Source organism: Balaenoptera borealis (assembly GCF_965194805.1).
Source record: "Balaenoptera borealis genome assembly, chromosome: 13".
NCBI classification, from domain to species: domain Eukaryota; kingdom Metazoa; phylum Chordata; class Mammalia; order Artiodactyla; family Balaenopteridae; genus Balaenoptera; species Balaenoptera borealis.
The window spans coordinates 46169949-46192858 of NC_138870.1; the positions used below are offsets into that span (position 1 = coordinate 46169949).

General features: G+C 45.9%; 1 protein-coding gene across 1 annotated transcript in view; it reads left to right on the forward strand.

Moving 5' to 3' along the window:
• NCKAP1L (NCK associated protein 1 like) overlaps positions 1-22910 on the forward strand; it is a 42925-nt gene that overhangs the window by 16635 nt on the left and 3380 nt on the right. The window contains exons 17-30 of the mRNA XM_082350908.1: positions 1461-1593; positions 1882-2001; positions 4160-4305; positions 4614-4745; positions 8055-8273; positions 9794-9924; positions 12300-12397; positions 12530-12623; positions 12775-12857; positions 13153-13233; positions 16631-16724; positions 17634-17750; positions 18400-18509; positions 20384-20473. Of these exons, the coding sequence (XP_082207034.1) occupies positions 1461-1593; positions 1882-2001; positions 4160-4305; positions 4614-4745; positions 8055-8273; positions 9794-9924; positions 12300-12397; positions 12530-12623; positions 12775-12857; positions 13153-13233; positions 16631-16724; positions 17634-17750; positions 18400-18509; positions 20384-20473 (1648 nt within the window). The remainder of the gene's footprint in view (positions 1-1460; positions 1594-1881; positions 2002-4159; positions 4306-4613; positions 4746-8054; positions 8274-9793; positions 9925-12299; positions 12398-12529; positions 12624-12774; positions 12858-13152; positions 13234-16630; positions 16725-17633; positions 17751-18399; positions 18510-20383; positions 20474-22910) is intronic.

Sequence of the window (22910 nt, forward strand, 5' to 3'; positions counted from 1 at the left end):
CCTTCGGTTTTTAATGTAAAAATGAAAGACACATTTTTCATTTTCACCAAGAACTTTATTGAACAACGTATTAACACTTTTGTTCCACTACCTTCTGCCATTCTTCAGGCAGCTTCATAATTCCATCTTCCCAAAACTTTTTATCTTTTTGAGCAAAGAACTGTTCTAGGTGCCTTTTACAGTCTTCCAGGGAATTGAAATTCTCTCCATGAAGAGAATTTTGTAAAGACCGAAATAAATGGAAATCTGGAGGTGCAATACGGCGGATGGATCAGAACTTCCCAGCCAAGCTGTAACAGTTTTTGCCTGGTCATCGAAGAAACATGTGGTCTTGCGTTATCCTGATGGAAGATTATGTGTTTTCTGTTGACTAATTCCGGACGCTTTTCGTTGAGTGCTGCTTTCAGTTGATCTAATTGGGAGCAGTACTTGTTGGAATTAATCATTTGGTTTTCCGGAAGGAGCTCATAATAGAGGACCCTCTTCCAGTCCCACCATATGCACAACATCACCTTCTTTCGATGAAGCCCGGCCTTTGTTGTGGTTGGTGGTGGTTCGTTTTGCTTGCCCCACGATCTCTTCCGTTCCACATTATTGTACAGTATCCACTTTTCATCGCTCTTCACAATTTGTTTTAAAAATGGAACTTTTTTTATGTTTAAGTAGAGAATCACATGTGGAAATATGGTCAAGGAGGTTTGTTTTTTGCTTAAGTTATGTGGAACCCAAACATCAAAGCGATTAATGTAACCAAGCTGGTGCAAATGATTTTCAGCACTTGATTTGGATATTTTGAGTATGTCAGCTACCTCCCGCGTGGTATAACATTGATTGTTCTCAATTAATGTCTCAATTTGATCGCTATCAACTTCAACTGGTCTACCTGACCATGGAGCATTGTCCAGCGAGAAATCTCCGGCACGAAACTTCGTAAATCACTTTTGACAACTTTGATCAGTCACAGCACCTTCTCAATACACTGCACAAATCTTTTTCTGTGTTTCAGTTGCGTTTTTACCTTTCTTGAAATAATAAAGCATAATATGCCAGAAATGTTGCTTTTTTTCTCTCATCTTCAATACTAAAATGGCTGCACAAAAATTCACCAATTTTGATAAGTTTTTTTTTAAAGGCATGCTGATAATGACAGCTGTCACAATACAATCTAACAAAAGTTGTTTCAAATGAAGTTAAAGACAACTAAGTGCTACTAGAGCCATCTTACAGAAAAAAACCAGACGAACTTTTTGGCCAACCCAATACTAACCTGTCCTGGGATCCAGTAAAAAAGTCTGAAAGGGTTGAGTTTCTTGGGTTCCCGTCTACCTTAAGGGTAGGGAAATTAAGGAGGGGGGGGGTGAATATCAATAAATATTTGTTGAAAGAATGAATATTCTCTCTATCTCAAAGGGACCAGCTCCTAAACCTTGGTTGTAAGTGTCCTTCCCCCTTTTCCTCAGCTTTCATCTTCGTACCTTTGAGAAGATGTTTGCTATGACCCTGGAGGAACCTGCCATGTTGCGTTATGCCATTGCTTTTCCCCTGATTTGTGCTCACTTTGTCCACTGCACTCATGAGATGTGCCCAGAGGAGGTGAGTACCCTGAACTCCAAACCCTGTCATCTCTTTAATCACATCTCATTCTTATTCCCCCAAAACGCAATTCCAAGGGTTGATTTTGGTCCCAGGAAGGGTACAAACATAGGTATCTGATGCAAGTCCCTAAATGTCTCAGCTTTATGTAGAATGTGTACTCTCTCTGGGTCTCATTTTCTTCTTCTGTAGGAGTGGGTGGCTCAGGCTGGGGTCAGAACAGTATTATGAGGAAGAAGTGGTTGTCCTGGTGATGATAGTTTCTTCCTTGGGTCCTCTTTCCCAAAGTACCCCCACCTGAAGAACCATGGTCTTCATCACTGCAACTCCTTCCTGGAAGAGTTGGCCAAGCAGACCAGCAACTGTGTCCTGGAGGTCTGTGCTGAACAGCGAAACCTGAGTGAGCAGGTAGGCTCAGCCCTCTCTCTGTTTCAGTCTGCCCTCTGCAGTCCCTTGGCGCCTTCCCCTCTATCTACCTTTATCTTCTTCTCAAGCACCAAGTTCTCTAACCCTTTCAGGTAGGGCTAGGGCTTTTGTGTACATGAGTTTATGGCAGGCTTCTTTTTTTAGTGTAGTCCCATCGTCAGTCTTAACTCCCTTGGGGCTCAATAGAGGTGTCTAAAAATACTCTAATTTGAACAGCTGCACTGCAACAAAATCTGTGCTTTCATTTGAAGTGTTCCAAGAGATGAGTTAACTTTCTAATTTACTTCCCCTCCTCTCTCAGCCCTGTGTACACATACTTAGAACAGTGGCCCCAGATCACCTGTCTTGTCTCACCTTTCTATCCATCTGCACCCTAATCTGTAGCTATCTGAACATTTTCAGGCACCTCCTCTGTGTTTATCCTCAGGGCTGCTTTTGTGTCTTTTTTTTTTTTTTTTTTTTTGAGGAGTCAACCTTCCTGATTTTATTTTATTTTATTTTATTTTATTTATTTATTTTTTTCTTTCCTGATTTTATTAGTATTTTGAATTATGTTAATGGATTTTAATATTGAATCACTAATTCAACATACTGCACCATCATAGTGTTATTCTTCACTTTGCTTCTGGATTCTGTTTGCTGATTTTCAGCTGGAAATTTCTGCTTTACTTTTGTGTCTTTGTCTGTTGTTTTCCCCTCCCCTCCGTTGACTGACTCATAGCACCCGGTCATGATTAGCTCAACCTAAGTTTATAGGAAATTTGAAAATGAAGAACTTGTTCCGCTGTTGCCCTGGATTCTTTCAGGTTTCCTAGACTACCCACCCTTCCTGGGTTTGAGTCAGGCTTTGTAGCAACTTTGGTAGGAGGGGAGTCAGGTTGTGTGCATGTGCATGTGTACGTGTGTGTGTGTGTACATATGCACAGTTATATTATTACTTAACCTTCCCATTTTCTCATATGTAAAATGGGGATAAAAATAGTTTCTTTTTATTTTTTTAAATTTTTGGCTGTGTTGGGTCTTCGTTGCTGCATGTGGGCTTTCTCTAGTTGTGGTGAGCGGGGGCTACTCTTCATTGTGGTTTGTGGGCTTCTCATTGTGGTGGCTTCTCTTGTTGCAGAGCACGGGCCCTAGAGTGCGCGGGCTTCAGTAGTTGTGGTGCACGGGCTCAGTAGTTGTGGCATGCAGGCTCAGTAGTTGTGGCGCACAGGTTTAGTTGCTTCGCGGCATGTGGGATCCTCCTGGACCAGGGATCGAACCCATGTCCTCTGCATTGTCAGGCGGATTCTTAACCACTGTGCCACCAGGGAAGTCCAAAAATAGTTTCTTAAAAGAAGTATCATAAAGGTGAAATGAAATAGCATATGTTAAATATTTGGTATGCAATTCTCAATAGATGTTAGCTGCTATATTATTTGGTATTTATTGGGCACTAAGCCCTGTGCTGGGTTTTTGGGATGGGGTCCCAGAAGGAAAGGTACACAATTCCTGCCCTTGGGGAACGTCCCAATTTAAGGGAGAAAAGTGTACAAATACATGTTTGAAAGAAATTTAATAATTAATGCAAGGAAGATATGTAAACAAGTACAATTATGGGTACATTCATTGCTCAACCTGAATACCTACTACATGCAAAGGACACGGTTAAAGATATTTGCTCAGTGCTGTATCAGGGTTGACTAAAACATTATGTATTATTTTCACACACACCAAAACTTTTGCAAATGAGTATTGGCACCTCCAAAGTTATCATTTTGAATAAATAGTGATGTTGCCATTACTAATGGAGTTGCGTTTTTTGGAACTACTTTCAGAATCTACCACAGACAGCTTTGCATAGTTTCAAGGTTGACGCACCTTTGCCCATCAAGGTAGACTTGATTTTTTGGAAACAGTAGAAGCTTGGATTTTAAAAAAAACAAGTGTGACTATTAAGTAAGAAAACCAGTTTTCTCATGGATGCTATCGTGCTCTAAGAGTAATTCCAAATGAAGAGATGCATGGAAGGAAAGAGAGAGAAAGGCAGAACGAGAAAAGAACAGACAATAAGGGAGGGACCTATTTATAACTGTTAGATGGATTACTCGGCAGTTTTAGGAATGAATCTCATTTCTCCATTCACTTGTGTTTGTTTCTAAAGCTTCTACCTAAGCACTGTGCCACTACCATCAGCAAGGCCAAAAACAAGAAAACCATGAAGCAGAGGCAGACTCCGAGAAAAGGAGAGCCTGAGAGGGACAAACCAGGAGCTGAGAGTCACCGGAAGAACCGCAGCATTGTCACCAAGTGAGGACCTAGGCCTTAGGGGGCCAGCAGGGCACTACCTCAAAGAAGGGAGAACAGGAAAGAGGGAAGGTGATGCAGCAAAAGAGTGCGGAAGTGGTGGTGGGGAATGACAGATATGGAAAAGCGCTTAAATATGAATTTTCTACTTTGCCTTTGAAGTCACCATCAATGTGTACTCTTCTAGGCTGAGTTTTTCCAGAAGATGAAAGGGGTCTGAGGGTCATGGGCCTGACAGATCCTCCCCAGATACTAGCAGGCAGTGCCAGACCTGTAATGGAGGCTCATTTTACTCTCTCAATTTTACCCAGCATGGACAAGCTACACCTAAACTTGACAGAATTGGCACTGACAATGAATCATGTACACAGCTTCTGTGTATTTGAACACACCATCTTCCCTTCTGAGTATCTCAGCAGCCATCTGGAGGCCAGACTCAACAGGTATCACTCTTTTGTTGTCTTCTGTTTGCTTAGTATGGTAGTTCTCAAAGTTGGGTTCCATTAGATCCATCTTGGTGGTCATTCTGATGCAGTCAATCTGGCATAGGTCCCAAGCATCTCTATTAAAAATAAATAAATGAAAAGAACCCAGACTTCCCTGGTGGCGCAGTGGTTAAGAATCTGCCTGCCAATGCAGGGCACACGGGTTTGATCCCTGGTCTAGGAAGATCCCACATGCTGTGGAGCAAATAAGCCCGTGTGCCACAACTACTGAGCCTGTGCTCTAGAGCCTGCGAGCCACAACTACTGAGCCCGCGTGCACAACTACTGAAGCCCGTGCGCCTAGAGCCCGTGCTCCACAACAAGAGAAGCCACCACAATGAGAAACCCGTGCACTGCAACGAAGAGTAGCCCCTGCTCGCCGCAACTAGAGAAAGCCCGCGCGCAGTAACGAAGACCCAACGCAACCAAAAATAAATAAATAAACAAACAAACAAACAAACAAATAAATAAAAGAACCCCAAACCTCTATAGGTTTCTTTTTTTTTTTTAAGATTTATTTTATTATTTATTTATTTATTTAATTTATTTTTGGCTGCGTTGGATCTTAGTTGCAGCATGCTGGATCTTCGCTGAGGCACGTGGGATCTTTTGTTGCAGCGCGTGAGCTTCTCTCTAGTTGTGGCGTGCAGGTTCTCTCTCTCTAGTTGTGGCGTGTGGGCTCCAGGGCACGTGGACTCTGTAGATGTGGCGTACGGGTTCCAGAGCGCGTAGGCTCTGTAGTTTGTGGCACACGGGCTCTCTAGTTGAGGCGCTCAAGCTCAGTAGTTGTGGTGCGTGGACTTAGTTGCCCCACGACATGTGGGATCTTAGTTCCCTGACCAGGGATCGAACCCATGTTCCCTGAATTGTAAGGCGGATTCCTTACCACTGGCCCACCAGGGAAGTCCCTCTATAGGTGGTTTTGATGAACAACCAGAACTGGTCATCACTGATTTAGTAGGGTGAGTGGGGCATTTGCAGTCAGCAGATCTGTGTTGATGCTGTTAGCTAAGACTTCAGAGCAGGTTATCTAACTTGTTTGAGCCTTAATTTCCTACCCTATAGAGTAAGGTTAATGATATTTACCTTATAATGAGAATTACCTGTAATTGAGAATTGGTAGAGAATTAAAGATAATAATGAGTGACATATATAGGCCTCAACAAAATAAATTCCCTTCCCTCCACTTTGCCTCTCATTCTGTTGCTCCCTGAAGCTGCAGGAACAGTCCTTATATTGAAATTGGGCACTATAGTAGGCAAATTAGGGGAGTGAGGGGAAAAATTTTTTATGAATAATCTCCTAGTCTTCTGTGTTTCATTTTGCAATACGTAGTATATTTATTCATTCACTTAACAAGTATTTATTGAACATCTATTGTGTGTCATCAGTGTTCTCGAAGCTGTTAATACAGCAGTATACAAAAGAAATGAAGATTCCTGGCCACATAAAGCTTACCTTCTAGCGGGAGAGACAAGCAAAATAAGAACGTAGGATATATAGTAGATTAGAAAATAAGTGCTAAGCAGAAAGTTAAAGCAGAAAAAAGAGATGGGAAGTGTGTAGCGGTGGTGGTGGTGAAATTATACATAGGGTGGCCAGGGAAGGCCTGCTTGAGAAAGTGACATTTGAGTGAACTCCTGAAGGAATTGAGGAAGCCAAGTGGGTGACTATCTGGGGAAAGGACATTCTGGGCGGAGGAAACAGCAAGTGTGAAGGCTCTGAGGTGGGAACATGCCTGGTATGTTCAGGGAACAAGGAGGAGACCAGTGTGAGCCCGGGGGAGACTGGTAGGACGTGAGGTCAGAGAGGCTGGAGGAGTGGCAGACTGACTGTTCAGGTGGCTCTATGCCATTGTAAGGATTTTGGCTTTGATTCTGAGTGAGACAGGGAACCTAGGCAGGGTTTGAGCAGAGCAGGAACATGATTTCACTCAACATTTCAGTAGGTTCACTCTGTCTGCACTAGGGGGGCCAAGGACAGGAGTAGGGAGAACAGTTAGGAGTCTGTGCCTTGACTGTCGGAGATGCAGGCTAATTTTTCAATTAGTTTTTTGCTTGGGTGACAGTAAAATTAGTTTGTTTTCATTCCATACACTTTAGCTATATGGAAGGAAGTGTCTCAGGTGCATATAAAATGTCAAGAAGATGACAATTTGATAATCATCCATGCGTAAACCTTCAGAAGCTGGCAATGGTTTCTAGACCCTGGAGCAGCATGTCACTGGCATCATTATTCCTAAAGCCTGGAAGTTGGCCTAAAGGTTTGGCCTCAATGAAAACTCTAAAATAGATTAGGCTTGCCTCCCGTCTGTCCCTTCCGTAGTATTTTTCCTCAAGTGGTACCTCTTCTCTTTTCCTTTTCATCTGGGGAGTAGGCCCTCCTGTTCCCTTCCCCTCCCCTGCCATAAACAGTTTTCCAAAAACACAGAACAAACAAAAAACTGCCAAACATCTATGGCTTTAGGGAGAACCTGATGGACTCTTTCATACTGATGTGCAGATGACTGACAAAAGTTGTGTTGGCAAAGTCTAATGTCCCTCTTTCCCCTACTGTTTACATTTTAACAAGGAAGAAAGCCTCAGGCAGAGGACTGACTCTAATTGTGAATTCTCAGGTTCCTGGGGAAGGTATTTTGGAAGGGGCTGGGAGTCCAGTGAGGAAGGGTGTTCCTGGTGTGCCCCTAAAATAATACAGTGTGGACAGTTATTCTGCCTTCTCTAAGGTTGGCTATAGATGTGTGCCAGCCAAGTGTACTCTCTCTCCACCTGGCATCCTGTGGCCACTTGGGATTGCACTGCACTTCTAAGGATTTCTGGGTGTGGTTTTCTATTTCTGACAGTGATTGGAACTAATTTTTTCCGAGGAGAAAAGACAAATGCTGGCCCTGAGAATGCAGGAGGTTGTAAGCAAGCATGTACAGTTAGATGGCATTTGGGAGCCCAGGTCTTTTACCACCTGATTTAATTTCTCCGTTGGAGGCAGAAGAGCATGGTGATTGAGAATCAAATGTTATTGGATTCAGGTCCCAGCTCTGCCACTTGCCAGCTGTGTGGTCTTCACAGATGGCAAGTGGCTTACTGTGTCTCAGTTTCTTCATCCGTAAAATGGGGATAATAATTGTACCTACCTTATTGGGTTGCCGTGAGATTTACATGAGATAATGCGTGTAGTTAAATCATAGTACAGCACCCAGAACACAGTATAAATGTGATAACTGTTACTATGTTTGTCATTATGATTGTGATTATGGTTTTTGTCACCTAGAGCCATTGTGTGGCTGGCTGGCTACAATGCCACAACCCAGGAGATCGCCAGGCCTTCTGAGCTCTTGGCAGGAGTCAAAGCGTACGTCGGTTTCATAAAGTCACTGGCCCAGTTTTTGGGTGCAGATGTGTCCAGAGTCATCCGCAACGCCCTCCTGCAGCAGACGCAACCACTGGACTCATGTGGGGAACAGACTATCACCACTCTCTACACAAATTGGTCAGTGTTGCTTATCCTCTCTCACTGCCTTACTTCTTTGTTAGCACTTTTTCCTTTATGCAGTAGGACCTCGGGACCAGGCATTTTAGCTCCTAGGGTCATAGACCCCCAAACAGAAGCTTGTTTCTGCCCAAGGACTGAAGCTGTAAGCTGGGGCAAACTCAGATCCCCTCTGTCCACCATGAGGTCTCTTTCTAAGCTTCCATGTAACATCCATTGATCTACTCTGTAGCAATTTGACCCTTTTCCTCTTAATCTGCTGTTCTTAACCTTCCTTTTCTGGATTCTTACTGTTTTCATTTCAAGTGATCTCTCTTCCTCTTTCTGAAGTTCTCTTATTTCTCTCTTTGTCCAGTTTCTCCCCCTGGAGACCATTCTGTCTCACACCATCTCTCCGGAGCACTGTCTCCTTACCTGCTCCTTACCTCCCGACATGACCGTGTCACGTCTAGTAGATTGTTCTTCATAGCGAAAGGGGCCTCCTCCCCCAGACTGGAGGAGACAGGGGTCAGCAGTATTTCCTTTGAGGGTTAAGGATGGAGAGGAGCTGGATTCCTACCTCCCTAAGCCACTGGGTGGCGTTCTTAATCCAGTATCAGCTCGGCAGGAGCCCGGCTGCAAAGAACCCCCTGAGGAGGGGGAAAGACTGAGACAAGGTTTACAATAAAATGCCAACAGGGGCCTGGCAGGTAAGGTAAATGGGTGTTGTGGGCTAGGTGGGGACTTTGAATAGCTGGAGAGGGCATGCCCCTCTAAAAGGCGGCAGCCGCCACTTAGCTCCATCTGATCGTTGCCCCACTAAATCCTTATTTTAGTGTAAAATCTCTCAGTTTCCAAAATTTGACAACTAATTCAAATTAAAAGGAAAAACCCTCACGTTTGAGTGCTGGTTTTGACCTACCCCTGGTTAGCTTGTGACTTCTGTAAGACCTAGGCCCGGAGCTAGTGCCTGGGTAAGTGGCAGGCGTTGCCACGCCCTCTGCTGACACTGGCTGGAGGCCTTCTCAGCTTGCCCAGAGGTCAGGAGGGCATATTTGGAGACTGGATGACAAGTGTTCACAGGGCCTCTCTCTGTCCAGGAGGTTTGACTTGAGACCTGCTTCCAGGGTCCTAGGCCCTTAGTCCAACACTCTCGTTGGAGAGGTTGAGGCTAAGTATATTTCAGAGGAGCCCAATTAGTAGGAATTTTTTGTCTTGTCAGCTTAGGCTTGTCTCACCTGACAGAGGAAGGCCAAGGGTGAGGGGTGTGCAGTAGCTGGAAAAGGTGGTAGGGCGTGCACACCATTACGTCTGACAGCACAGCCAAATGCCCTGCAGATTAGAGGCAAAGCGGAACCACGCTACTGCCAGTTGTTTCTGAGCCAACAGCTTGGGGTGTTAATTAGAGTGTGGTACTGTCTTCTTTGAGTCTCTTCTCCCCACCCCAGCCTTGGGTGGAGTTTCTCTTCCTGAGCCCAGTGGTGGTGGTAGGGAGAAAGGATTGAACACTAATCTTCTGTGCTTTCTTGTGAACCTTGTAGGTACCTAGAAAGTCTGCTTAGACAGGCGAGCAGTGGGACCATTATCCTCTCACCAGCCATGCAGGCCTTCATCAGCCTCCCCAGAGAAGGGGAGCAGAACTTCAGCGCAGAGGAGTTCTCTGACATCTCTGGTGAGCCCAGAGCCTGGTCTCCTGTCAGGGAGCCGAACCTTTCCCCTCAATACAATATCTTAACCTATGGATCCCATCTAAATTCTCCTACCTTCCCAGAGGCTCATTCTGTACTCTCCTAGATCTCTGCTAGATTCTACCTTAGGGACAGTAAAAAGAGATTTCAAGTGAGACCCAGAATTGAGGAGTGGCTTGGGGGTTGAAGGTGGAGAGGGAGGATGAGGGGAGTTAGGAGCTAGGCAGGGGCACTCAAGTCACTGAAAGGATTTAGTCTTCGAAGGGTAGTAAATGGTTATTTTCCATTTCCACAAAGAGTAAAGAGTAGGACATATAATGAGGGGTAAAGGATAAATGTAAGGAGGACATTCTGATGTTTGGAATTACTAAACAGTGGTCTGACGTCATGGCATCTTCTCCCTGAGGGATAAGTTTTAGAGCCTTAGCTAGTGCTTGGATTGCTGATGTTTAATAATGATGATGAGATAATGGATGACATTTAGTGTGGGCTTGGTTCTAAATGTTCACATGTATTTAACTCCTTTACTCCTCACAGCAGCCTTGAGGTAGGTACTCTTATTACCCCCATTTTACAGATGAGGACACTGAGACACAGAGAGGTTAAGGAGCTTGATTAAGGTCATACATCATTCATAGATAGTAGAACTGGGATTTCAACTCAAGGCAGTCAAATTCCAGAACCTGGGTGCTTAGTCACTCTGTCACGCTGCTTCCCAGTGTATAGAAGTGCTTTTGTGTCTCAAGGCAGGCAGATGAGTGTGTCGTGAATGAGTTGGGAAGTTATCCTCTTTTTAAAGAGGGCTTGAAGCCATGCAGATCCTTTTTAATAGATTTGTTTTACTGACTGACTGATTCATGAACTATCCCACTGCTTCCTGCTTCCTCTCACCTCCGTATAAATCATGGACCCCGCGTGGTATCTGAGACAGGCAGGAGATGTTTCAATGACCCTGCCCTCCCCATTCTTCCCCTTCCTTGGGGGGTGTTATGAAAGTCAGAGTATACAGTTCTGTTTTCCAGCTCTGCCTTCTTCTTATCCTCATACTGACTCCATCAGTGAGCTGACCCTACCCTTTACCTGCTGGAGGCTTCAGATGTCCCCTTCTTATCAACTCCTCCCACAGACTGTAGGCAGCATCTAAAATCAGCTTTAGGTCTCGCTGACAACTGACGAGCAGCAGGAGGTAATGCTGATTCCCCCTTTTACCACCCCCACCCCAATTTCCCTGGGTTACCATGGTGATGGGGCAATGCTGCTGCAAAAATAGATAGATGGATAGAGAAGGATGCCCTAGGGTTATAGCCTAGAGAGGACTAGAGTAAGGAGAGTTGGCCAATCCAAATCAGTAGATCAGTGTGTCTTCTCTCCAGAGAAGGCAGTTCAGCCCCTCTGCCTCTCTGTCAGCCATTTTAGAATTATCTAAGTTGGCCAGTTAGGAAATCCTTTTCTAGTTCTCAGCTCAGTTGTTCCTATCGTAAATAGGTGACTCTAAAAATGTTTAGTATTTATTCCACATGAGGCTCTGTGTCAGCTGCTGTGACCAGTTCCACTTCCTTTGTCAATGGTAGAGGTGGAGATCAACTGGTCCTGCCTTTAAACACTTGAGTGTGGAGCCTTGATTTCCTTTTCCCTCTGAACTCTTGTTAACTATGTTAAACTCACCTTTCCTCTACTGGTCTCTTGTTACTTCTGGTCTTTATGGTTTTCTCTGCTGGGACCGCCCATAGCCAAAGATCATAGCTGGAGCTCTTCCCTGTCTGAATTTGTCACTAGTGTTTCTAACGTGGGATTTCCTCAGCCAGGTTTTATTTAATTCACAAAGGGCCAGAAGCAGGCTGGGTAGGGAGGGATAAGGTAATGGGGCAGACTTGAGGGAAGAAGAATTTAGGGGAAAAGACAGCTGGGAGTCTGGGGATGTGTACTGATTATGCTATCATATCAACTCTGTGAGGTATTCAGAGTGGATATTAATTTCTTCATTTTACAGAGAAGTGAATTGAGGCTCAGAGAGGGGCTTAACATCTGATAAAGTTAGTGCAGCTAGTGCAGCAAGAGTAAAGCCCAGGTGCCATGTAAAGGGACTGGGAAAGTCTAGATTCTTATAGGAATGAAAAGTAAATAGTTATCATTTGTGGTACGTCATGGCATGAGTACCAGTGGGGAGAGGGTAAGTTGTCCCACAGGCAGGCCAGACCTGTCACCTGAATACAGGATTTCAGGCTACGTTTGCTCTCCAACTTCCCACTTCCTTTCCTTGCTGAAAAACACTTAAGGTGTTCACGTTACCCTATAGCTATTGTGCAAAAGCACCAGTGTCCTCTGAGTCCCACCTGGGACCTCTGTGACTCTATTCCAGAGTTGCGGGCTTTGGCTGAACTCCTGGGCCCCTATGGCATGAAGTTCCTGAGTGAAAACCTGATGTGGCATGTGACCTCTCAGATTGTGGAGCTGAAGGTACTGTGGAAGCAAGTCCCCGGGAAGAAGGTCCAGCCCCTGGGGGAAGAAGGGTAGGGGTAGGAGACCGGGGGGAAGATGTACCATGGGTCTCATCTTTTCGTGCTTAATGGCTCTGTGTCCTGGCTGCAGAAGCTCGTGGTGGAAAACATGGATGTACTTGTTCAGATCAGATCCAACTTTAGCAAGGCAGACTTGATGGCTTCTCTGCTTCCCCAGCTGATGGGTGAGCACGTCTCCTAAAGGGAGAAGGAACTGTGGGAAAAGCATTGTGGATGACGGGTTTTGGGGGCTCTGGGGCCTAGGCTGGGTCTGAAGAAGCAAAACCGTTGCCATTCTCCTAAGTTCTCTTCTTGAAAGCTCTTCTTTCTCCTCAGGGGCTGATAATGTGCTGAAGCGTATGACCATCATTGGAGTTATCCTCAGTTTTAGGGCCATGGCCCAAGAGGGACTTCGGGAGGTGAGCTGGGGGAGAGGGGGCTGCCACAGGATAAAGCCTTGGGTAGGGCTTGTGTGAGAAGTTGTGGAAAGGGTTGGTGAGCATTGAGGAGAACGGAGCTTAATTCGGTAGAGGTCCTGGAAGTTCTTTGAGGCTAGATGAGCTGAAGAAACCTAGACGCATGAGGAGAGAAGTAGCATGGGAAGCTGGCTAAGTTCTTATCTAAGCTGAGGCCCTTTTTTTGTTTCTTTGTTTCCACCTGTTTGAAGGCACCGGCCACTGTCCCTTGGACTCATTTGTACTCTCTTTCCTCCAGGTTTTCTCCTTCCACTGCCCATTTCTTATGGGTCCCATTGAGTGCCTGAAGGAGTTTGTCACCCCAGACACAGATATCAAGGTATGGGAGAGTGCAAAGTGGAATCTAATTAGGAGATTTTTGTTGTTGAAAAAGGATGGAGCTAGGATCTTGTAAGGGAGAGAGGGCTCTGAAGAATACTGCAGGGAGAAGAGCCAGAATTTGAATAGAAACACGTTGGGGAAGATTTTGTGGAGGGAGGGGCGTTGGTCAGACGAGAGGGTGCACAGCTGGGGAGCCCAGGGGAGATCCTGCGGGGGCTAGGGAAACGTTACTGGAGGGAGAGGAGTAAGGTCTAGGATAGTTCGTACAGCTTTTCTCCTAAGATGTGCAAATTAGATACCCAACTATATGCAGACAAGTCCCCTCTTTAGTCAGGAGCCTGGGTACTTTTTGTAAAATTTGTTTCTTCCATTCCTACCCACCCTGCCTGCCCTCAGATTTTCCTTTCTTTTTCTGGCCTTTTCTTCCTCCTAGTTCTGAAACTTTCTGGTTCCTCTGTGCGTGTGTCACCTGCCTTGGGCCTCATTTCCTCTAGAGATGGGGAAAGGCGGAGGGGACTCTGTAAGCACCCTAGTTAAACATCCATTCCCCCTCCCCCACCTCACGTCAGCTTGCCTTTTGAATCACCTAGAACAAACAAGTATGTTTTGCAGGAAATACAGCTGAAGGCTGGGAACAAGGACCTTCAAATGCACAGGGCAGGGCACTTCTCTTATAATTGATTCCGTTAACGGAGGGAGGTCTGTGAGAAGGGGAAACTGGTTAACAGGAAGTAGTCAGAAAAAAAAAAGAAAACTTAGAAAAAAAAACTTCCTTTACCTTGAGGTCAAAAGAGTTGTGAACATTTCCCCTCTCTCTGCCTGAAATCAGATGATGAGGGTCAAGGGGTCACGGGCCCTGAGGGGGTGACGTTTCACTGGGCGGGCTGCTCCTTCAGGCCAGGTCTTTGGTGTCATGGTGAGCCTGGGGTTCGGGCAGCTGTTGGTGGCGGGGCTGAACGCTCTGGCCTGTCAGGAGTGTGTCTAGCTGGCATCTTCCAAGCAGCTCCGAGCTTTAGGCTCTGCCTGCCTGGGAGAATAAGCAGGTCGGGTGGCGCGGGCGATGGCCTGTCCGTCAGAGATTCTGTTACTGCCTCAGGGGGGTGAGAAGATTAGGAGAAGAGAACAGAAGCTCCTCCAATGATCACTTTCTTCCTCCAGAAGACCACAGGTCATGGACCAGGTCCTTGATCTCCTAAGTCATGGGTGCCACAAGCAGGGTTATTTAGTTAGTAGGGAATTTAAATAAAGGGCAGAGCAGGATGTGGCTGAGGTTAACTTCCTGTGTCCAGCACCACAGGCAGTGTGTTTATTGTTATGTCTGTGGGGTTCTTTGCATAAGATACTCTACTTAGTTATCTACTGTTGAAACAGTTATCCTTGTTCTCTCAGAACATTTTCAAGTCCTTTTTTTTTTTTTTTTAACCTCAAAAGGGGTCTGAGTACTTTGTGGGTGGGTGGGTGGGTGGGTGGGTGTTTGGGGCTACATCTTGGGAACCTGATTCTAAGTACAGTGAGGGATTCAGGAATCAATCAATCAGTATTAACTGAATGCCTTCTATGTGCTTAGCATTGTGTTAAAACCTAGAGAGGATAAAAGAAATGCAGAGTTCCTGGCTTTGAGAGAAAGGAAGTAGAGCGAAAGGGATAATGGTTATTAGTCTCTTGGTGACTCTGTGAGTCACTAGGGTAGATGCTTTACACATGTGGTCTAATTTAATCTTCACAGCAACTCTGTGAGGTAGGTATCATTATCCCACTTTTACAGATGAGAAAATGGAGGCTCGAAGAAGTTAAGTAACTTTTAGCCAAGGTCACACATTTAGTAAGTGGTGGTGCTAGGATTTGAACCCAGATCTTCTCACTCCAAAGGCTTTTTCTCCCCTCTCTATTCCATGAGGTTAAAAAAAAAAAATTGTAATCTATTTGATGAGATAAGCCATACGTCTCACCTCCAATCTGAAAAGAAAACTGATGATACCAAGTGCTGCGTGTGATCACTGCGAAGTAAGCGGTGCCAGGTTAAGGAGGGAGAGATGAGCTTGGGCTGAAGTCAACAGGGAGGGCTCCATAGAGAATATGGGATTTGAGTTAGGCCTCAAGTGTGGGTGTCACTTAGATATAAGTAGAGGAGAGGTAAATAGGAAAAACTCTAGACTTTTTTCCTTCCTATGCAGGGAAAAACCCAGTTCTTACCTGTGTGTTTCTCTCCTGCGAGTCTTCTTTCCTCTCACACAGAACACTTCACTTCTGACACTTCTGGTCACCAAATGTGTGGAGGTTTTTCCCCCACACCAGTTCTCTGTGACACCAGTTGGGTGTCCTGAAACTTAATTCTGACACTATCTACCTGGAGATAGTGTCAGATCACACAGGTTAAGGGTTCACTCCCACAAGTCTGCACCTACCCCCCGCTTCAGAAGCCAGTTGCAAACCTAAGTTGTCAGCTGTGCTTCTGACCAACCGGCTGTAGGTCGGAGGTTCCAATATCCCCCTCCTTATTTTCCATTAATTTGCTAGAGTGGCTTACAGAACTCAGGGAAACACATCTACCAGTTTATTAAAGGATATAAGATAAACAGCCAGATGGAGAGATACATGGGGCGAGGTCTGGGAGGATCCTGAGGGCAGGAGCGTCTGTCCCCGTGGAGTTGGGCTGCATCACCCTCCTGGTCCGTGGATGTGTTCTCAACCTGGAGGCTCTCTGAACCCCGTACTGTTGGGATTTTATGGAGGCTTCCTCGCGTAGGCATGATCAATTATTAACTCCATTTCCAGGCCCGCTCCCCTCTCTGGAGAAGTGGGGGTGTGGTGCGGCTGAAAATTCCCAGCTTCTAACCAAGGTTGGTCTTTCTGGTGACCAGCCGCCATCCAGGAGCTGTTCGGGAGCACACCCAGAGTTGCCGCATAAGAACAAAAAAATGCTCCTGGTGTTTTTATCACTTAGGAAATTATACGGGTTTTAGGAGCCCTGTGTCAGGAACCAGGGGCAGGGACCAATATATATATTTTCTATCATCTCTCAAGAAGAAAGGACACTCTAGAAGAGGGAAGCACATGAACCGAAGCATGCAAGTAAGAAAGTAAGTTGTAGCTTGGAGACAGTGAATAAATTACCCTGGCTGCATTGACTGTAGGAAGCATTTGAGGAAATAAGGTTGAAAAAATAAATTTGTACTGTGGAGAATCTGAATGCCAAGCTAAAGCACTGGATTTTTTTTTTTTTTTTTCCTCTTTCCTGTGTAGGTTAGGGAGATCTATGAAAGGAATACCTAGAAAAGATGATAGGACACCAAAAGTTTAAAATCTGTGATCCAGGAGTCTTGACTGCCTGTAGCTTCTGTCAAGCACTTCTCTCCAGGGGATACCCTCCAGAATGTTGTTTTCTTCTCTACCAGGTGACCCTGAGTGTCTTTGAGCTGGCATCTGCTGCAGGGGTGGGCTGTGACATTGACCCAGCTCTGGTGGCTGCCATTGCCAATCTGAAAACTGGTAAGATTGGGGAAAGGGGGCAACGGAGGGCTTGGGCCCTATTTTGGGGTGGAAAAATGTCAATCTCAAAGAAGCCTTTATTTGGGATTGTGAATTCAGAGGTTATAAAATTGGAGCTAAGGAAAGACTTAAAGCATAGTCTCTAATCCCCAGAAAATACTTCCACAGGCAATTTAGATTTCTAGTCAGATTCTAACCAGTTGATCTGTCAATCAGCTAAAAAGTATTAAGTGAGAGTCTGGTACTCAGCAGGTGCTCAAAGGAACTTACAATCTGGTTGGGGAAATAAGAGTCATGCAAATGAAACGATGAGCGAACAATACACAGTAGACGTGAATTCATACTAAGTTGTGTGGTATAGCATCCAAGTTCCCCAGAATGATCTTGTGCTCTCCCCTCCCCTAAAATCACCTTGACACCATGCGCTTCCTCCCCTGGACTCACACTTGTCTCTTATATTTCCATTACACATTTCCTCGGATTAGCACATTCTTACTTGTACACACTCAGAATAGGATGGAATCAGGGGGCTGGTAGTAAGCCCTTTTAAAATTGCCAGACTGGCTCTCCCTCTTCTCTCTCGGTTTTGGTGAGACTCTTTCCTCTCCTTCCTGCCTCTGTACCCCATCAGGCAGCTGACAGAGTGCCCTCAGACTGCGTGTCAGCAGAGCCCTTTGCCAAGAGCTGTGCTCAGTCACCAGGGGAGGCCTCCAGGGCTCAGGCCTCTCGCCATCAGTGGAGGCTAGTACTGTCCCCTGCAGCAGTCATGACTTGCCTATAGTGCTCTGCAAGTAATTTTCACAGATATTTTCTCATGTGATCCTCCTAGTAATTCTGCGAAGGAGGACCCCATGGAAGAAAACTCCTGTTTGCTGACCTTACTCTCTTTTCCTTTTTCCTTCTTTCCAGATATGTCATCCCCTGAGGAAGAATATAAGGTGGCCTGCCTGCTCTTGATCTTTCTTGCCGTTTCCCTCCCCCTCCTTGCCATGGACCCAGCTTCCTTCTATAGCATTGAGAAGGATGGTAAGTAAGGAGTAGGTTTGTTTGTTTGTTTGTTTTAAAATAAATTTATTTATTTATTTATGGCTGTGTTGGGTCTTCGTTTCTGTGCGAGGGCTTTCTCTTGTTGCGGTGAGCGGGGGCCACTCTTCATCGCGGTGCGCGGGCCTCTCACTGTCGCGGCCTCTCCCGTTGCGGAGCACAGGCTCCAGACGCGCAGGCTCAGTAGTTGTGGCTCACGGGCCCAGTTGCTCCACGGCATGTGGGATCTTCCCAGACCAGGGCTCGAACCCGTGTGCCCTGCATTGGCAGGCAGATTCTCAACCACTGCGCCACCAGGGAAACCCAGGAGTAGGTTTGAGGGACCAGTGCAGTTTAGGTTAGTGTCCTGGGGTCGGGAGATGAGACGGAGACATTTATCTGGAAAACACAGACTTCTGACTCAGATGTAAAGTTCTGTTTCAAAAAGCACTCGAGAATGAACTATCCCTAAAATTCAATTCCAGTGAAATTACATAGGAATATCCTTCTCCTAATCCTCAAATGCCTTCCAGTCCTTTTGGTGTCAAATAGGGATGGCCCAGCCTGAAAAAACGAGAAGTTACCAGCTGGGGTCGCCTGGGGTGGCTCACTTTCCTTTCCTTTCTCTCCCTCTTTGTCAATAATAACCTAGGTTACAGCAACAATATTCACTGCTTGACCAAAGCCATCATCCAGGTGTCTGCTGCCCTCTTCACCCTCTACAACAAGAACATTGAAACTCACCTCAAGGAATTTCTGGTGGTGAGTGGATATACGTTATAAGGAATGGACGATTGCAAAGTCTGGTGGGAACTGGTTTGACTTAAATCCATAGACAGTTATTGTTGAGCAGGCCTTGGAGCCTAACCTCCCATCCTATTCATTAAGTAGTGAGAGGCCACTTTGTGAAAGGCAGGGGTTTCTTCTAGATTCTCTAACAGCTGGTATTTCAGCCTCTGCCCAAATACTTGGAAGGAGCATTGGACTAAGAGTTAGCAAACCTGAGTTCTAGTTTTGGATCTGCCACTAAGCAGTTGTGTGATCTCTGAAGACCCAAACTTTTGGGGCCTCAGTTTTCCCATTTATTAAATAGAAAGATTAAACTGAATCCATGATTCACTACCTTGGTGTGCATTACATTATCCTGAGGAATTTGTTAAAATACAGATTTCTGATCCTTACACCAGACCTACTGAATTAGAATATTCTAGGGTGAGTCCAGGCCTCTGTTTTTAACAAGGTCTCCAGGAGACCAGATGCACAGTGAAGTTGGAGAGACGCTGAGTTTTATAATCTATAAGGCCCTTTTCAACTCTAATACTGATAAAAAGTCAAGCTTTTTTCAAATTCTCAAACTTCATTGTAAGTCAGAATCACCTGGAGAATTTCTGATTCAGTAGATTAGAGGTGGGGCTGGAAAATTTGCATTTTCAACAAGTTCCCGGGTAATGTTGGTGCTGCCCATCCTGTGATCTTACTTTGAGAATCACTGGTCTAGATTTCTAGGGACTGGAACTTACAATCAAGCAGCTGATTTTACTATCGGTTATGTCCAATTTGTTTGAAAAAAATTGTTAAAATTTTTTTTAGCCAAAGTTTGACTCCCTGTAGCTATCATTATTGATCTAAGTTTTGCCTCTGGAAAATCACAGAATAAGTAATCTCTTTCCTTTGTTCAAAGAGGCCCCAGAGCTTCCCATTCTAAATACTCCATGGAGGAATCCCCTCCATACACTTCTGAAACATGGTCCAGTACCCACTGCCTGCTTGAGCATTCTCAGCAATAGGGAGCTTATTCTTTTGCAAAGCATGGTCCTGATTTAAAAACTAGGTCCTTATCTGTCTCCTTTTAGGAGGAAACAGTAGATCATATGCTCTAGGGAATCACACTCTTGACCTGAGAAGTACATGCCAGGGACTTGGAAGCTTAGTGAGAGGGTCTCTATTTAAACTGGGACAACAGGCACACAAATTGGGCTCTGAGCATCTTGGATAGAAAGAGGATTCATACCAGATCTCTAAGATGGAGTGAGAAGGGAATCACCCGACCCCCCCCGACTCCCCCCCTGCCACCCCTGCCGCCGCCACTTTTCCCCTTTTACCCTCTTTGTTTGCTAAATACAGGTAACCTGGGCCTGGGATGCAATTAGTGACATTTCTTTCTCCCTCTTTGATCTGTTGGGGGCCTGAAGGTGAATGAAGAGGACAGCCATTCGGGAGTTGACAGGAGGAGAATACCAAGAACACTGTGTCTGAATCAGAGGCCCAGCTCTGTCTCTGGTCGGGTGGGGAGTCAGCTGTAAACAGTCTGATGACAGTGGTGTCTGGAGGCCGCCTAGGAAAAGAGATTAATCTCCTGGCATACAGTATTACCTGCCTCTGCTGCAGGTTCTTTCTTCGCCCCTTGCAGCCTCTCCTCCAGCATCCCCAGCAACCTCCTGTTGTCTGCACTGGCTAGTTTAGAGGCAGTGTGCATCTCTGAAACCTGGGGGATTTGCTGCTTGCCCACCCTGAGCCTCCAGGAACATCCCAGCACTTCTTAACTCACCTCCTTGATCTCTTGTTGACTTCTGTAGTCTGAGGCTGTCCTACTCTGACCATAAAAATCTTCTTCCTTACAAATTCTTTCCTTACAGGTAGCTTCCGTCAGCCTCCTGCAGCTGGGCCAGGAGACTGACAAGCTTAAAACCAGAAATCGGGAATCCATTTCTCTGCTCATGCGCTTGGTATGTATCTGGTGTAAGTTGGTCTTAGAGGAAGGGCCAGAAGGAGGTTCCTCTTTAGGGTCCTTGGCTCCCAGCCATTGTTATCACCCAAAAGCATTAACTAAGAACTTAATTCTGCCTGAGGAGGTCTAGGCCTTACGTTCTGGCTAACATTCTAGACTTGTCCTGTAATCCCAAGGTAGTAGAGTCTTCGAGGACTTCTCTGCAGGACAGGGTCTTCCCAGCCCCTAGCTAACTGGGCCCCTTTCCCTGCAGTGTTCTTGAGTCTGACGTGGTGGGGCAACTGTGTCCCTCATCCATAACTATCTGTCCAGTACATGTTTGGTTTTACTTGACCACTTCCTACCGCTCTATTTCTTGTTCTTAAGAGTACCATGAAGAAGGTGCTGAGTAGCACACAGCTGAACTGGGGGAGGGGGAGGGGGGCTCAGAGGAGGGATGGGATTTTAGCTGAAAAGCTGTAAGGCAGGGAGCCAGGTGGGCCATGAATCAGACAGCTCCTGCTGTCTCTTCTGTCTTCCCAAGCTGTGGCCTTTCCCCTACTTTGGCAGAAAGTTCTGGGAACTCTGACCCAATTAACTTTTAAAAAATCTTTTCCTCTTGACCCTGTTTCCCTCTTCAACATGCTTACTCTTTTGCTCTAAAGTTTGATTCCCTTGGTTAGTGCTGCACTTAGACGTGGACAGCAGGGGCTCCTGTCTGGGGCCCTGGGTTTAAGTGGCCCCCCTCTGGCCTACAGGGAGAGGACATGCCCACCTGGAGCCTGTGCCCCACCTTGAAGCCCCCACTAAAGATTTCTAGGGCCTCAGAATTCTCTGCTAAGCAGCTCCAGCCCACCTGTAGGGCTTGTGCTGAGCTTCTTCAAGTCCATCCTACTGAGGCAGACTGTGCTCTAGAGCCCACGGAATGTATGGCTGGAGTTTAGATGTGCAGACAGGAAGTTTATGTGTGTATACAGATCCCCCACACTGGGGCTGGGAGGACAAGGGGGCCAGGCTGGAGGCTGATTCCCTCTCTTCCCCCTATTCTGGTGCAGAACTCTGGGGGGTCTAAGAATTCTTAATTCAAACCTGTCTTCCATGAAACTGTAAAGGTACACTCAGCCCTCCATATCCACAGGTTCTCAGCCATGGATTCAACCAACCGTGGATTGAAAATATTTAAAAAAAAATTCCAGGAAGTTCCATAAAGCAAAACTTCAGTTTGCCCACACCAGCAACTATTTAAGCATTTACATTGTATTAGGTATTATAAGTAATCTAGAGATGATTTAAGTATATGGGAAGATATTGTAGGTTATATGCAAGTACTATGCCATTTTATATAAGTAACTTGCGCATCTACAGATTCTGGTATCTGAATCCCCTGAATTAGTTCCAGGGGTGGTCCTAGAACAAATCCCCTGCCAGTACCCCATGAATATTGAAAGACGACTACATATTGCAAAGGTCACAAGGAAGAATAGTTTGTCTGATTTATTTAGTCATATGGTATATGGGCTTCCATTTGTACTCTTGGCCAGGCCGACAAATATTAGGGGCAGGCAAGCCTGGAACTCCCCCTGGGTCTCCTTCTTTAAATACACAGGCATTGAGTGGTATCTGTGTCTCAGTTTCTCCAGCTTGAAAAAGGCCTAGGTTGGGCTGATTAAGGATTATGATGGAGAAGAGAAGAGAATGGACCTGAGGGTGGGGGTGGGATGAGGTGAGGGGTGAGAAGGCACAGGAGGCAAAGGAGGGCAGAGGGAAGGCAAGTGTAGTATGCTAGATAGAGCACAGTCTTCAGAGCAGTGGGACCTAGGGCAAGTTAAGTAACCTTTCCGAGACTGATTCCTCAGCCATGAAAGTGGGCAATTATCTTTATGATAGAGGGGCAAGGATTCATGAGACAGTATGTATAAAAGTGCCTAGTACATAAGAGAGGCTAAATAAATGTTAGTCCCCTCTCTCCGCTGCTTAGTTTAGTTTCTGGATGATTTAGGCACGCCTGTTCATTCCCTTGGGCAGGTTTCACCTCTGTGAGGCTGGAGGTGATGCTGTATTGCCGCTCAGTGCTGTCTCCTCCCTCTGCTTTGAGTCCCCCCTCCCCCCGCCCCAAAGTGTGGGAAGCTGTCTGCCCCTTATGGCATCACAGGCCTGCGGAGTGGCTGGAACAGAGCTAGGACCAGGCACTTTTTGTAGGAGGGAAGAGACAGAGGGCCTAGCTGCTGCAAAGCAATTTAAATGCTAATGGTTCCACAGAGAAATTGGAAGTGTCTGAAGGGAAGGAGCTGTATTCTGAGTTAAGAGGCTACTCAGGTAGCCCCAAATCCTGGGCAGGCACTTCTCTCCGTGGGGTCGTTCTGTCTTGGCTGTCAAGCCTGGACAGTGCCCACCCCCACTATTGTCAGATTGCTCCTGGCTTGGGTGTCACGGGGGAAGGAATGACTCTCTCATAG